Here is a 17,742-nt window from a genome sequence, read left to right as displayed (position 1 = left end):
TTTTAAATTTTCAATCAACATAACCAAAAACTGAACTGTTACATCAGTATTTGTGGGAGCTGCTGTATACAAACTGGCATATATTTCCTGTTTCACCATGATGATAATTGCATTATGTAGATGAAAGTCTATTCTCAATGGGGAAACAGTTCACATTTGACCAGAAACTATTCATCATTCCCCTTCACACGAATGGGTCCAAATCATCCTGAAGGTCTTTGCTTCAGGGCCTATTTCCTGAGCAGTGGCACTGAATTGTGGTGAGTAGGCAGACAGCTGAGAACAATGGACTCTTAAGAGTGAACTATGGGCAGGGGGTGTGGACAGGGAGTTGTGGCAGGAAGCTGTGGGTAGAGGTCAGCAGGGTGTGTGCAGTGGGATCTGGACAGTAAGCTATGGGCGGTGGAATTTTGATTGAGCCGTCGGTTGTAGGCAGGAAGATGTGGGCTGTGGACTGTGAGTCCTGAGCAATGAGCTCCCTGGAAAGGGCTACAGCGAAGTGAGACTACTGACTCCCCTGAGTGTACAGATAACAACACAAATGATCAGAGCTTTCACTTCCTGAACAGACAACTGGGTAGGATCAGAAGGAACATATCAGAGCCCTGGTCATTTCTTACCCTGACAGAGGCAGCAGACATTTGTTTATATATCCCTCAGCAAATTTGGAGCATTTGTGGAAAGAGAAATCAGTCCACAAGTTGTGGGTCTGTGCTGAATGACTATGGACATCTGACACACAGTTCATTGCATTGCAACAGGTGCTCACCCACTACTTTCTTGGCAGAGGATGTGGGAATGTGAACTGACAGCAGGAAGAGTGAGAGGAGGCTGATGGAGAGAGTGGTGTGGCAATAGTAGGACAAGCAGACACCAGGCTCTCTGCCCCCTGAGTGAGTGCCCAACCACTCAAAGTATATGCTGTGCGGCCGTGGTGTGACCAACACTGACAAAACTTCTGCTGTCTGACCTGTCATTGCTTGGTGAGGCAGCAACCCCTGCTCTACCCTGCCAGCCCTCACTCCCACTGGCTGCAGAGAGTGAGGATAAAAATAGCATTAATTAATTCAGTTCTTTCCATTTTTCACAGATGGATGGCCCCTCACAGGGACGCTGTGAATGTTGAACAGCCACCCCTCTGTAAAACCGATGCTTGCAAATCAAGCCCTGATTTCAAATTGTTTGGAGGAAGAGGTGCTCTCCATCACTTTGAGTGGCATTTGTCACACTTTATCACTTTTAAATGGTGACTACTTGATTGAACTTTGTGCAAAATAAACTCTCCATAAGCTGTCACTCACATCTGAATGGGGATCATTGAACTTGAAAGCATACTTGCATTAAAAGTCTTGCAATGACATTCTGGAATTATATTAAGAAGTTCCATTGCCCTCTCTGCTGTTGATTTTTTTTTTTGTCCTCCTGTTATCCACTTCTTCAGGCAACCAGATACACTCAGTGGCCACTTTATTAGGTGCAGGAGTGGAGCCTGGTATGGTCTTCTGCAGCTGCAGCCCATGCTCTTCAAGGTTCAATGTGTTGTGCATTCAGAGATGCACTTCTGCACACCACTGTTGTAATGCATGGCTATGTGAGTTACTGTTGTCTTCCTGTCAGCTTGAACCAGTCTGGCCATTCTCCTCTGATCTCCCTCATGGACAAGGCATTTTCACCCACAGAACTGCCACTCACTGGATGTTTTTTGTTTCTTGCACCATTCTCTAGTCCAGAGATTGCTGTGCGTCAAAATCTCAGAAGGTCAGCAGTTTTTGAGATACACAAACCACTCTGTCTGGCACCAACAATTATTCCACGGTTAAAGTCACTGACATCACATTTCTTCCCTATTTTGATGTTTGGTCTGAATAACAACTGAATCTCTTGACCATGTCTGCATGTTTAAACAACATACATTAAGTTGCTACCAAATGATTGGCTGATTAGATTCTTGAATTAACAAGCAAGTGTACAAGTATACCTCATAACGTGGCCATGGGTGTACATACCACTCCCAAGTACAAATACAATGATAATAATTAAACACCATAATAGTATTATGTTACATTAAAATAAACTTGTACAAATGATATTTTTTATTTGCTAAGCAGTACAGATTGATAAGCTGATGATGTAATTACAGATGGAGACACAGGAGACTGCAGATGCTGGAATCTGGATCAGCGAACAATCTGTGGGAGGAACTCAGCAGGATGAGCAGCATCTGTGGGAGGAAGGAATTTATTGACACTTTATGGCAAAATCTTGCCTGAAATGACAACAATTCCTTTCTCCCACGGATGCTGCTTGTCCCATTGAGTTTTTCCAGCAGATTGTTGCATGCAATTACAGACTCCTTGTGGATTAAAACAGTTGCCTTTGCCAAAGTGTTCTAACAAACTGTGCGTAGAAAGTTGATAAGTTCTCTGCATGCAATTCTAGTAGCTCATCACTTACCCATAGCTGGTGTTGCTAATGTTTGCCTTCCAACAAGTTGCGCAGGTCCCAGGCCATCAAGGAAGTCGCTGAATTGACTGTCGGCACCTAATCTCATCCCCGGAAATAAACTAGAGCAGACAACAGCAGTTAGAAGAATGAGCATTTAAATCACACTGTTGCTTGATCACTGGACATTCCCAGTGTGAAAGGATTCACAGCTAGCACAGATTGGATGGTTACCCATTCCCTGATTTCCAATCCTGTACCTCATGGACTGCTAACAAGGCTCAATCTTCAGCATTTCAGACACTCTCATTCAAATTATTTTCCTTCTAAGATCCCCTGTTTTGCCCAAGGGTTAGAGTAATATTCCTGAAATATAGCTGAAATATTCAATCTTCGGCAATCTCCTGATGAATCTCCTCTGCACCTTCTCTTTACCTTCACTTGCAGTGGTGACCAGTATTGTACTTAGTTCTCCAGCTGTGGCTTATTAATATTTAATACAATAAAATATAGGGAACGCAGCAAGTTGGATAGCATCTGTTAAAAAAAGTATTAGTGTGATTGAGATCATTCATCCAAATTTCATCAGGAGAAAGGATTAGAGTGAAAATGGAACTCATTACCTTAGACAGCTGTGGAGGCCAAGTCACTGGGTATATTTAGAATGGAGGTGATAGGTTCTTGATTAGTAAGCATGTCAAAGGTTATGGGAGAAGGCAGGAGAATGGGGTTAAGAGAGATAATAAATCAGCCATGATGGAATGGTGCAGCAGTCTTTATGGGCCGAACAGAATAATTCTGCTGTTCTATCTTATGGAAAATTAATAAGATGCAGTCATTTTTTTCTGTCAGCTATGGGTCAACCAAAGGGTCTTCTAGGAGAAATATTGACTGTTTCTTTCCAGAGATGCTGCCTGACCTACTGAATGTTCTCAGCTTTTATTTTTTAAATTCACTTTTTCAGGGGTTTTCTGATTTCATTTACTGTTCTGTGGACTTGTACCGTGACCTTTTTGCTTATCTATTCTATACATTGGCTAATGTAGGCAAGTGTCTCATCTATCTTTGCTGCCACCTGCTGGAATTATTGAACTAGTGTGAAAGATCCGTCTGTTCCTCAATACTTCCTGAGGGGATTACTGAAGGAAAGAGACAAGAGGGCAGAAAAAAAGAAGTCAAGTATGTACGATAATCATGTGACTGTAAGAAATGAGTTGAATTTGATTCCTCCTTGGCATATACTAAAATGAATAACATAAAGTGTAAGTCTTTAAGACAAAATGGTGCTGGCCTGTAAGTGGTATAGTTCTGAAAAAGTTAAAGCAGTACGAGTCTACAGTTTTGAGTGAGAGTAGCTAATGATGAACACATGTTTGTCAAGGGAAGGTGAAATTGTTGTGCAGGTACAGATACTAAGTGGTGCCTTATCATGGGAAAGTACTAGTGATAGGGGTTTTGAAGGGTATTAAAATGGTCAATTTCTTTGTGCAAGAGGGAATCTTCTCTTAGGCTGGGTCATGACTTCAGTAGTGCAGAAAGAGAGAGGGACAAGGTGAGAGGGAGAGAGCGACAGCGTCGTATCTGTGGTTCCCTCTGGCATTCTGTAGATCAGCTCATTTAGTGGATGATAAACATTAGGTTGTTTTCCGTCCTGCTACATTTTTCTTCCTGTCTTGCACATTTCGTATAACTGTAATAAAGTCATTTTTTGTGGTTTAACACATGTACAGTGACTCCATTGTTCGCAAATACATACACGAATGTCCCTTGCTGAGTGGGAAAAGAATATGGAATGAATTTTAAAATCTTTTTGTTACAGAGGCCCAGTGAGACGAACAAGTGTTAGGGTGGGCATACATCACTGACCTGAAGCAAGGAGAAACATTGAGAGTAACTTCAACACCAGGATGAAGACTTAAAATCTAACGCACTGAAGGTCTAGAGATCACAAGGACAGAGGTTATATATGCATTGGGAAAATAAAGTGGATTGTGTGCAAGTGTACTGAGAACAAGCTGAAGGGTATAGGGTAAGGAAAGACAGCCATGAGAGTATTGGAAATATCAAGTTTGTACTCCTGCTCACAGCCTACCCCTATCAGAGAGAACAGAAAGAGTAGATAGAGTTCCTCGAGCCCTTATCTTTCATTCTGCCAGCCTCTCCATCCAGAACACCGTTCTTTGTAATTTCCTCCAGCTGCAATGAGATTCCACCAGCAGCCGCATCTTCTCCTTCCTACCCTTTCTGACTTCTGCAGTGGCTACTCCTCCTGTGAACCCCCTGGTGCACTCATCCCACTCACCCATCCCTCCCAACCCCTTGATCTTTCCCCCATCGTTGCAGGAGAAGTAACACTTGTTCTTACACCTGGTCCTTCACCACCATCCAGAGACCTTGTCTACTGCATTTGGCGCTCCCATTGTAGCCTACTCTACATCAATGAGACTAAACAAAAAATGGGTGATTGTTTCACAGAGCAACAATGCTAAATGGCCCTTTCAAGTCCCCAGCTACATACTCATTTCAATTTTCCTTCCCATTTCCACACTGACCTTGTCCTTCTCCAATGCAAACTGGGGAAACAACATCTTATATTCTGTAGTCTATAACTCAATGGCAGAAACTTTGACTTTTTTAATTTAAGGTAACCTTCTCCTCAGTGGATTTTCTTTCTTTTTCTCTTTTTTTCTCCCTCTCCCTCTTCCTCCTCCAGTCTCTTTCTCACCTCCTTCTCTAGATCCTAATACACATTATCAACCCCTCCCTTTTCTCCTGGTTCCACCCATCCAGTGCACACAAACAATCTTCTCTCCACCTCTCCCCTAGTCATCTGATTCTAGTTCTGGTTCTTTTGCCATTCGCCTCTCTCCTAATGCCTCCTATTATTTCCTCTTTTACTGGTGGCCTTTTGTGTTCTTGCTTAACATCACCCTGTCAGCAGCTGTCTCCAAACTTCCTGTTGCCTTCTTCAGATAAGGTAAATGAGAATTCTAAAAGATTCTTTAACTATATTAAAAACAAAAGGGCAACTAAGGAGAGAGCAGGTCCCCTTAAGTATCAATGTGGTCATTTACACATGAAGCCAAGGGAAATGGGTGAGGTCTTAAATAAACACTACTTGACTGTCTTTAATGTGGAGGCTAGGGAATTCAAAGAATATTACAGTGATGTCCTGAAAAATATCGACAACATAAAAGAGGTGATCTTAGCATGAGGTGCATGAAGGTGGATATATTGCCAGGGCCTGACCAAGGTTATTGTGGGAAGGAAAAAAAGTTTTTGGAGCCCTGGTCAAGACGTTTGTTTATTGCAGCTTTTTTCCTTACTCATGAATGAACAACTGGCAGACCAGAGTGTGGCTAATGCTCTCCCTTTATTTAAGAAGAGCTGCAAGGACAAAGGAATGGAAACCAAAAACTGGAAGACATAGATTGTAGGTGAGAGGGGTAAGATTCAAAAGGGACCTGAGGAGCAACTTCACACAGAGCGTGATGTGTATTGAATGAGCTGCCATTACAGTAACAACACTTGAAAGACATTTGGATATGCACATGGATAGGAAAGGTTTAGAGGGATATAAGGCAAATGGAACTGGTTTAGGTGAGTATCTTGGTCAGCATGAATCAGTTGGGCCAAAGGGCCTGCTTCCTCAATGTCTCTATGACAAGCTATGGAACAACAGGCTAATAAGTCTAATATCAGAGGTGGGGAAGTTACTGGAGGGGTATCTATCTGAATTTGAAAAGCCATGGACTGATTAGGGACAGTCAGCATGGTTTACCCATGGGAAATTGAATCTCACATATTGATTGTGTTTTTTGAAGAAGTGACCAAGAGGATTGATGTTGGTAGGGTGAAAGACTTGATCATATAGCCTTTAGCAAGGCTCTTGATAAAGTCCTGCATTGGTCTGGTCCACAAGGTTAACTTAATGTGAGCTAGCTAATTGGATACAATATTGGATTGTGGAAGAGGTTTAGAAGGTGGTAGTACAGATTTATTTTTCTCATTCAAAGCTTGAAACCAATGGTGGGCTGCAGGGATTGGTGCTGGGTTCACTATTGCTTATCATACACTGTATTTTAACAATTTGGATGAAATGTAGAGGCCTAATTAGTAAGTTTGCAGATGACACTAAAATTGGTGGTGAAGTGGATAGTGAAAAATGTTGCCTAAGGTTCCAACAGTATCTGCATCAGCTGGGAAAGTGGACAAGGAAATGGCAGATAGAATTTAAACCAGAAAAGTTCAAAATGATACACTTTGGGGAATTTACCAGGGCAGAATATATATGGTGAATGGCAGGGGCCCTGTGGAGTGTTGTAGAATAGCATCTCTTCTCATGTTACCAAAAAAGTAGTTAATAATTGCTAACTAAGATACATGATTAATCAAGATAAAAGCCTTGAAAGAAGAATAATGTATTTCTCTTTCTTACACACAGCCAGGCCAACCAATTTTGCCTAGTTCCATGTTAAAATAATGTTGATCGTGTGTTACTATTGTTATGACCCCAGCCCCCTCCTTTGTGAGAATCGCAAGAGCCCTAGTCAAGGGGGGGGGTCAAATGACCCAAGAGGGGGAGAGACGTGCTGAATAGACACAGGAAAATGGGAGAGAGAGGGAGACGTGCGGAAGACCACGTTCCCCTGGGAAGCAGAATAAAGTGACTCTGACTATTGTCTCATGAAGACCACGTTCCAAGCCCTCGGGCAACGTGGGCTGGTTGAGAGAGAGATTGACACCGGTGATCCCGTGAGGAAGTATAAAGGAGGGTCTGGGGGGGACGACCCCTTCAGACGCACCAGAAGACACGCTAGAAATCCTGTGACAGCGTTTTGATAGCGACAGCCGGTGGTGGGGTTCGTGTGCGTCTTTTCCTTGCCTGGGATTGGCGACCCCACAACGGAAGAACGGCTTAGCTACAGGGGAGGCCACAGATGAGCGTTCATTCCCCCAACGAGGCTCCGACAAACCGAACTCCTCCAGGTTGGAAAACCGGTCGGGTAACTGTTTCATCCCATCTCTCTCTCTCTTTCTAACAAAAGTGCACCAACGCGACACCACAACGACGGCAGCTGGTGGAACTGCAGTGACCGCAAAAGACTTTTAGATATCCAGTAAACAATATATATCTACATTACCCCTAGACAACGATAGAGCTTATTTCTGATTGATTATTACTATACCTGTGCTTTAGATTGAGTCGTGACGATGTATATGATCTGAATGTTTTGTAGTAACCATACGTTTGTGCCCCTTTATAAATAAAAACGTTTGAAAATAGTAGCACCAGGCTTCAGCGGACCTATCTATCTTTGCTGGTAAGTCACCCGGTTACTGGGGAACGTAACACTATTCTTGAGGGGTATACCCCCACTATTATAAATCACATATTGTTATATATCCTCCAAAAATATTAAATAAAATGGAAGCAATAAATATATAGATAGTCGTCCAAGCTCCACCTTCTTTAGAATAAAGCCCTCCAAATGTTTTGATTGACAGACTGCTTTCAGATCTGGTCCTATGTCTTTTCCTCTGTTGTAGGATATCCTCCATTTTCATTACCTCGTGACCTGAGATATGATGGGTGTCAAGTCACCGCTACCTTATGCCCTGTTGGAGCTGTTATTTTCACTCACTCCAACCCATGCTAGGAGATCTTTAGAGTCCCTGGGATACTAATGTTCAAGTCGCCTTTAACTCATATCCACCTGTCTTCCTCTGATCTGGTCCTCTTGCTGTGTGAAGGACATTTGCATCCATGAATTGTGTGGCTGAAATGATTACTTAAATTGAAGCAAGCTTATGGTGCACCTTTCCAGTCCTAGCTGCAGAAATGTACTAATTCCAAGTAAAGGTCCGACTGCTCTCTCCACTGCCATTTTACAGATATCTTGTCTTTAGATTAACTATCTGCAGAGGATCTCTCTCAGCTGGCTTCAGTGCATTTTCTTGAAGGCCTAAACCCTTCCCTTGTTGGTGTTAACTGCCTCAAGTCTGATGAGTTGTTTAGGAGGACACTGCATACATATTGCTCCCCAGTCACCTGTTGCTCTTCATCAATATCTTGGTGTTGATACATCCAGCAGGTAATCCTTCCACAGAATGGAAAAAAATAGGAATTCTGAATCTGACTTTGCCTCACCCACTCAATGGACCTTTAATGGTCGCTCATTTTGTTCTTCTGTTGAAATTAATTTCCACAAAGTTGAGAATGAAAGTGAATCCTACTTTCCTGCACCATCAGGAAGGCAAAATGGGATTATTCCCAGATGTACAGCTATTTCTGTGACACAAGGTGCATTCAGACCATAGCTGACTACAAGCCCACCCTGTGTGTCAACAACAGCGATGCCTCTCTTCCTGAAAGGCTGAATGTCTTTTATGCAGAATCTGATGCACAGAATGATGTGCTGGCAAAGAAGGCCCCACTCTTCCCCCTATGGAGCAGGCACTCTGTCTGGCTGCAGCTGACGTGAGGAAGACCCTAGCCAGGGCTAGCCCACAAATACTGTGGGGCCGGATAACATACCTGGATGGGTGCTGAGGAACTTTGCAGTCCAGTTAACAAAGGTTCTAAAAGACATCTTCAACATCTCTCTGAACCAGTAACCTGACTCAATGACTACCATCCAGTGTCACTGACTTCAACAATAATGAAGTGTTTTGAGTGATTTATTATGTATCTCATTAAATCCCATCTTCCTATTGTATTGGACCCTTTCCGGTTTGCTTAATGCTCAACTCATTCCATTGATGATACCATAGTTCTGCATTCCACTCAGTCCTGTCCCACCTGGAAAATGGTGCCTCATACTCCAGGATGCTGTTTATCGACTTCAGTTTGACATTTAATATGATCATCCCTCTGAAGCTGGTGGGTAGACTGTCCTTGCTGGGTTTCAATACCTCTTTCCATAACTGGATGTTAGGCTTCTTGACAGAAAGACCATAGTCAGTCCATGTTGGCAGCAGGATCTCTCGCTCCATCACCCTGAGCACCAGCACCACCCAGGGCTGCATGCTCAGCCTCTGCTAATGCAACACTGCACTGTTAGATTCAATTCAAACCAAATCATGACATTCATTGATACGACGACGGTTAGTCTCATCAACAATGACGAGAAGGCAGCATACACAGAGGAAGTAGAATGGCTGGTGTAATGGTTTGCACAACAACTTGAGTCTCAGTGTGAACAAGACTAAAGAGATTATTGTGGATTTCAGGAAGGTGCAGGCTGACTACTCCTCTCTGCATACAAACAGCTCCTTAATGGAGAGAGATAGGAACACCAAGTTTCTGTGAGTGCACATAACAGACAATCTCACCTGGTACCTCAACACCACCTCTTTAATCAAGAAAGTACACTAGTGTCTCCAGTTCCCGAGCAAATTTAGGCAAGTGAGATTCCTCCCCCCTCCCCACCCCACCAATTCTAACCAGTTTTTACAGGCGCACCATTGAGAGTATCCTGACCAGCTACATCAGTATCAGGTACAGGAATTGCAAAGCATCTGACCACAAGTCTCTACAAAGGATTGTGGGGCCTGCTGAGAGGATCATGGGGTCTTTCTTCCACCCATCAGAGATACTTATCAGAAATATTGTACACACAGCACCCTTGGCATTGTCAATTATCCCATCCCATCCAACCAACAATTTCTTTGACACCCTCCCATCAGGCAGGAGGTACCGTAGCATTAGGGCAAGGACGATTAAGATGGGAAACAGCTTCTTCCCCCAGGCTGAACTCCCTGCCGCCATCCACGTCTCATCATGTACGAAGCCTTAGTAGTGTTATACAGTTTACTCTTTACCTCGTGTTGTAAATACACATTATTTATTAATTTATCTGTGGTAATTCACTTTGTGTTGCGTATGAATTATATGTACTGTGCTGTGTTCCGGAGGAATGTTGTTTTGTTTGGCGGTTATACATGTGTACAGTTGACTGACACTTGAACTTCAATTAGCTAAAGGCAGATATATTAGGCATATAGATGCAAAATTGCTCTCTGCTCCATGTTGACAAATGCAGTACTGTGCAAATGTATAAAGTACCCTAGCTATAAATACACTTTGTGTCTAAGACTTTTGCACAGTACTATATGTCAGCCATGCAATCTCATGAATCCTGAGCCTTAATTCTTTAAAGAATTGAATTGTTAGACAAATGTAATGTGACATTAATAAATGGTTTATTTTAATTAATCTATTCGTATTGCTTAATCTATACTTTTCCAAATGCCAATTAATTTTGTCTTTCATACCAGTCATAAAAGGGCGAGGATCATAGACAGGGTAAAAACATTCAGTTTTTTTTGTCCCAGGGCTGGAGTATCAAGAACTGTGGTGGGGGGGCATAGTTTAAGGTCAGAGGGGAGAGATTTAATAGGAACCTGTGGTGGGGACAACTTTTCATACAGTGAATAGTCCATATATGTCAGAAATGGCTGAGATAGATACATTAACAACATTTAAAAGGTAATTGGATAGATAAATGGATTGGAAAGGTTTTGAGGGATATGGACCAAACGTGGGCAAATGGTATTAGCTTAGATTGGAAAGTTGTTCAGCATCAACCAAATGGGCCAAAGGCCCGGTTCGATGCTATATGACTATGACTAAGTGTGATTTGCATAAATTAGCTTCTTCTCAGCCAGCACAAACATGATAGCCCAAATGGATTCCTTCTGTACTGTAAATTTTTATAATTCTGAAATAAGGATTTAATCTTTTACTTCTTTGTGAAAGGAAGTCTCTGCAGTGTGAGGTATTAGTAAGAGTATCTCACCACCAGATATTTTGGATCCCACCTATGACAGAGTATCCAAAGGGAATTCAGTGTACTTACTTTCCTTCGGAGCTGTAGCTGTTCATGCTCCCATCGGTGGATTCCCGGCTGGCCTGCCGTGTCATGCGCCGCATTTCCACTGCCATGCCAGTCTCTGTGCTTCTCTGGATGGCATTTCTGGACTTCTTCACTCTCGCCTCTGTTGACAAATACTCACTTTGAAACACCTCAGAACATTTTAGTAACAGGTTCATTCAGTAACAGTAAAAACGTAAAATAAGAGTTTGGATGATGGGTTGACAGGCCAATTGCTGCTTATTTAGTCTTCTAATGGACTTTTACACTCAGTACCCTGATGATGCATGATGCCTCATGGTTCTCTCAGCCCTCCTAATAGCTTGTTTAATTATTTCCTGTTTCCTTTATATTCCCCAAAGGTCTTGCCTGATTTCACCTTTGCCAGCTGTCCATATGTTTCTTTTTTCTTTTAAAGTAAATTTACAATCTCATGCAACAATCATTGGAAGAACTCAGTGGGTAGAGACACAGTTGTGGGAGGAAAGGAATTAGTGATATTTTGGATCAAAACCTTGCAATCGGACAAACTCTCTGGTTGTCCATGGCCTTTGAATCTTGCCCTTCTTATCTTTCATCCTTACAGAAACACCTGGCCCTGAACTCCAACCAGTTGGCCTTTAAAAAAAATTTCCACACATCATATGATTATTTACCTTCAAGCAGCCTCTTCCAATCTATTTTCCTTAGTTTTTGTCTAATAATGTTGTAATTAGCCTCCCCCCATTTAGCACTTTTGACCAAAGACTAGTTTTATCCTTAAACATAGCAGAGAACTTATGGAATTATGATGACTATTCTGAATGTGTTCTGCCATTGAAACTTCAATCACCTGGCAAAGGCTCACTAACCAACACCAGTTCTAGTTCTGTCCCTACTCTATCTGAAAAGGTGAAGGTGTTTTAAAGGTTAGCTTTATTTGTCACATGCATGTCGAAATATAGAAACGGACATTGAAATGCATCATTTGTGTCAATGACCAACACAGTTTGAGGATGTGCTGAGGGCAGTCCGTAACTGTTGCCATGCTTCTGGTGCCAACACAGCATGCCCACAACTCATTAACCCTAACGTATAAATATACGTGGGAGGAAACCCGAGCACCCGGAGGAAACTAATGCATTCATGGGAGAATGTACAAACTCTTTACAGACGGTGGCAGGAATTGAACCCCAAACAGCCCCCAATATCTGCATTTTGTTACAACAAACCTAACAAATTCTGTCCCATTTAAGCTCCTGGGACTGAGAAAGTCTCAGTCAATATTGGGGAAATTAAAAACAATCATACAATAATTTTATTGTTTTCACATCTTTCCAGGATCTGCCTGCATATCTGTACTACTAGTTCCCACCAGCTATTTGGAGGCCTCCAGTTTAACCCATCATTGTGGTTACATTATTTTTATTCCCAAGTTCTTAGACTTGCTTGATGAACCCTCCAAGATGTCTTCTTTAAATGCGACCGTGACATTCTCTCAAATTGGTCATGCAACTACCAATATACCTTCTCATCCCTCACTGTCATGCCTGAAAATTCTGTACCCTGAAATTTTAAGCTGCCAGTTCTACCTTTCTTTCATCCTAGTTCATGTAATAATTCACGATCTAATCTCACCTGCCTTACTCTTTGCATTAAAATAAATATACTACAGACGGTCAATCCTGGTGTGTTTGTGAATCTGGCCTTGTCAAAGTCTCTGTACTTAGGCTCACCACTTTCAACAGCCCTTCTCAAAAATGTCAAATTCTATTGTATCACATATTAAAAGATCATGCTGACTTTCTGTATTTGTCTTCCCAAAATGCAGCACTTCACACATCTCAGCAATAAACTCCACCTGCCCACACCTGGTCAAATTCAACATCCTCTGTATGGCATGCTGAATTATTCTAATCAATCTATCTTCTGCCAAACTTCTAATCATCTTCAGATTTATTATTATGTCCTTGGCATCCAATCCAAGTCATTGCATAAGTACTGGAAACAGTAATGGGCCCAAAAATAAACACTGGAGACATGGCAGGGTGATTGGAGATGGCGTGGTTAATGGTGGGCAGAAGGGCCTGTTTCTATATTGTATCTCTCAGTGATTCTCCATGATACTATCATGTTACCATCAGGTAGGAGGTACAGAAGCCTGAAGGCACACACTCAACCGATTCCTAAATCAACATTGAACCTGTGAACACTACTTCATTTAAAAAAATATATATCATTTCCATTTTGCATTTTTTTATCTATTCAATATATGCATACTGTGATTTATTTATTATTTTTTCTTCTTCTATATTATGTATTGCATTGCTGCTGCTAAGTTAACAAATTTCTTGACACATGCCAGTGATAATAAACCTGATTCTGATTCCATGACTAGGGAATACCAGTTTGGTAGTACCATTACCATGGCTGTCCTACTTACTGGAACGCAGGAAGAGGTTAATCAGCTCATCAGATCTATAGCATGCTGGCTCCCTACAAAATTATCTCATCAATCTCATTCCTTCTCCTCCCCTTCCCCTTTCCCTGTTGCCAAGGAATTTGTTTTCTTCACACATGTCCATTAATCCCTTCGTGACTTTTTTTTGCCACTTTCCACACTAAAGGCATTTCACGGGAGCCAATTAACCAGTATGTCTTTGGGACATAGGAAGAAAATGGAGCACTCAACAGAAACCCACACATTAATGGGGAGAATGTGCAAACTCCACACAGATGGCACCCAAGATCAGATTACCATCATTTCTCTATTTCCAAAGGATTTCAATGCCTTGAGTGTGATAGGCTTAGTATAAATGGGTACTTAATAGTCACATGAATTAGGTGGCTTTGTTGGCCTGTTTCACAATGATCCAATGCCAATTCTCCAAGAAAGAAGATTTTCATTCATTCTATTGTGAATGCTTGCAAGAAGACCAATCTCAAAGCAGTATATGGTGACATATACATACTTTGATAATAAATATACTTTGAAATTTGAATCTAAATCCCTTCTTCCTGTTCCAGTCATAGAATTATCTGGATCATATATAAAAAATATTAGAGGACTATACAACAGTCCTTTACAGACCACGTCTATGCTAATCCTATTTGCACGCATTAGGCCTAGGTTGTTTACATCTTCCCTAAGTATCTGTTCAAATGCTTTTTACCATTTGTATCTTTCTCCACCACTGACCTTGGCAGTTTATTCCAGATAACCATCACTCTCTATGTGAAGAACTTATCTCTCAGATATCCATTAAATTTCATCCCTCTTACCTGTGCCCTCTAGCTCAAATTTCCCTTGGTCCAGGAATTTGATTCTATCTATCCTATCTATGTCCCTCATAATTTTAGAAAACCTTTTTAAAGTTATCCTTTGGCCTTGTACATATCAGTGAGAATAAACCCAACCTACGTAATTTCCCCTACATTCTAGGCAACATCCCGGTGAACCTCTATTGTGACTACTTCCTTTCTGCAATGTGACCATCAAGTAATACTTACAATACTCCAAATGCTGTCAAACCAATGTCTTGTACTGCTGTACCATGATGTCCCAAATTCACATGGGTAGAACTCAGAAATACATTAAATAAGGAGATAACCACTTTGATAGGATTATTCCATAGCCAACAGGAATTAAAGGAGCTAATTTGTAGGGAGATTGCGGATAGGTGTAGAAATAATTTTTATTTTTAATTTTAATTTTTCTAATATTGACAGAGCTGCCATAGCACTATGGGATTAGATAGGGCAGAATTTGTTCATTGTGTCCAGGGAAGTTTTCTGGAAGCAGTATTTAGACTGCCCTACCAGAGGAGCTACAATCAAGCTCTCATTAAGACATGAGGATGGACAAATTGGTGATTATGTGAAAAAAATCAACACAAAATTTCTAAAAGGAATGAACTAATTTACCATGGACAATGATCACAGGCTTGTTTATGGAGACATATATGTCCTTTGATAATTTATTTGTACTTTGATGAAGAAAATATGATAGTGATGCTAAGGTAGGCACATTAAATGCATGGAATGGAGGGATATGGAACATGTGCAAGCAGAAAGGATTAGTTTAATTTAACATCACATTCAGCCTGTTCCTGTGCTGTACAGTTCTATATTCTGTTTTGTTCCATAATATTAACTGGGAAATCATTAGGAAAATTGGCTTAGATGGGGCATTTAGATAGGCACATCAATACGAGGGGTAAGGATGCATATGAATCATGTGTAGGCAGAGAGGATTAGTTCAGATTCAGATTCAGTTTATTGTCATTTAGAAACCACAAATGCAATGCAGTTAAAAAATGAGAAACCACAAATGCAATGCAGTTAAAAAATGAGGCAACGTTCCCCCAGAATGATATCACAAAAGCATATGACAAAACAGACTACACCAGAAAATCCACGTAACGTTTGGCAATCCCCAATCCAGAGTCCGGAGAGGCTGCTGCGTATTAATATTGCGCTACCGTCTAGTGCATTCCCCGGAAAGGAGCTCCAAATCCACCAGACAAAAACAAGACCAAAAACTAAAGCTACAAGACCTGCACAAAACCACATAATTACAACATATAGTTACAACAGTGCAAACAATAGCATAATTGATAAAAAAAAACAGACTATGGGCACAGTAAAAAAAATAGTCCAAGATGTTAAAGGACTGCAAGTTCAAAAGAAATCACCACAGTTTCCACAAGTCCCCAGAGTCCCGACAGACTCGCCATCCCACGCCGGCGGCAGAAGGGAATACCCCCGCTATGGACTTCTAAGGCGCCGCCTGACTCAGCCTCGCAGATGCAGCACACAATGGAAGCTCCGTCGAAACCAGCCTCGCAGATGCAGCACACACCAAAAGCGACCTGAGTCCGTCGAACCTCCGAGCCGACGACCATCCCCTCCAGCACAGCTTCTCCAAGCACCATTTCTCTGCCGAGCGTATTAAGACAGCCCCGCCAATGGCCATCGGCAACGTGACCCCGAGGACTGGGGGCCTGTTCTTCCCAGCAGAGTCCCGGACCTCACAGCAGCAGCAGCAACGAAAGAGGGTCTTCCTGGAATTTCCCGATGTTTCTCCGTGCTTCCACGTCCGTTTTCAATCGATTATGATTGCTCACGGCACCCCACTTCACAAATAACAGATAATCATTTCCAGAGTGGCTGCTGCAAGCTGCGTCGCGCTGCCATCTTGGAGTATCATTTCAGTTTCCATTGGCATCATGGTTACCACAGACATCATGGGCCAAAGGGTCAGTTCCTGTGCTACAGGTTCTACGTTCTATTTTCAATTTCCAAAATCTGGATGTGAATTTGAGAAGCTGGTGACAGATCCTATACACGTGTTCATCCAAATTCATGATGCATTTCTATATTCCCATATACAACAGTTTCCTGCTGCATTCACATTGTTAGTTTTCAATATCAACGATTATTAAGCAAGAAACTAGTCTAGATTGGCAACTAATTTTCAATATTCTTTAAATTGGTTTATGCACTGCAAAAGGAACACCTTATTAATAGTTAATTTTGGAGATAAGCACATTTTCAGTATTTTAAAAACATTATCATTCTTAAATATAAGCTTAATGGAAAGATAATAACTAATTGTGTTCTGTAACACTGTCCAATTTCACTGGCTGATTGATTATACGATTAGAAATATAAATAGAATATAATAAGGATTGCTTGAACTGATGTTTTAATGCAGTTATTTACCCCAGAGATGAGGGGAGAACAGTCAGACATAAAATTAGAAGTTGGTTGCTCACACTGTTGCCTAGAACACTTAATTCATCCAAAAAGTAATAGAAATTTTGATTTCTCCTGTAAATACCAACTGAAAACAAATTTATGAATAATTAGTTCTGGTAAAAATTAATTGGCATGAAATTATCGCCATTTCTCTCCTCAACTTTTGCCTAGCCTGCTGAGTTTATGCAGCATTCTCCATTTTAAATCCTCAAGATTTTGATTTGTGATGAAACTGATAAAGTTTATTTATGAAGAGTTATTAATGTTACAGAATCCAGACATTCGTTGTAGGTTTCGATGTGCTTAAGACATGATTTTAAATCATGATGAAGGTACCGCAAGTGTTCAGCTGCTCTTGCTGTGAGCTCAGTTTTGCCCATTCTGAATCTGTCCACGTAGTTACATGTTTTTTATGACAGTGATCACCACAATGGCTGTGTGGCAACTGATGCCTCCCTTGATGCTTGACCTATGTGAAAGGGCTCAAGGGCCCAAAAATGAGCTTCAGCATTATTAGGTCTCCAATACACATGAAAAGGATCAGCTATGCCAGATTTTGATCTTAGTCAACACCCAATGTCACTACGTCCAACAAGATTTAAAGGATAATGAAAACAGAGAATAATGATTGAGTTTCTATCAAAACCTAGTAGATTCCAAAGCTAAATCTTCCTGTTCTTGTATG

At 41.4% G+C, this 17,742-nt stretch overlaps 1 protein-coding gene across 7 annotated transcripts in view; it reads right to left on the bottom strand.

Annotated features, from left to right (window-relative positions):
• The window catches only part of rims1a (regulating synaptic membrane exocytosis 1a), a 549,448-nt gene that overhangs the window by 14,830 nt on the left and 516,876 nt on the right, over positions 1–17,742 (bottom strand). For all 7 annotated transcript variants that reach the window (XM_073056477.1, XM_073056478.1, XM_073056481.1 and 4 more), the window contains 2 exons: positions 11,304–11,442; positions 2,455–2,564 (listed from right to left, as the gene is read on the bottom strand). In XM_073056477.1, coding sequence (XP_072912578.1) covers positions 2,455–2,564; positions 11,304–11,442 — 249 coding nt within the window. The remainder of the gene's footprint in view (positions 1–2,454; positions 2,565–11,303; positions 11,443–17,742) is intronic.

The sequence above is a fragment of the Hemitrygon akajei genome, chromosome 9, assembly GCF_048418815.1.
Source record: "Hemitrygon akajei chromosome 9, sHemAka1.3, whole genome shotgun sequence".
NCBI classification, from domain to species: Eukaryota; Metazoa; Chordata; class Chondrichthyes; order Myliobatiformes; family Dasyatidae; genus Hemitrygon; species Hemitrygon akajei.
The sequence above is the reverse complement of the archived record's forward strand: the minus strand, read 5'-3'. Positions and strand labels throughout refer to the sequence as shown.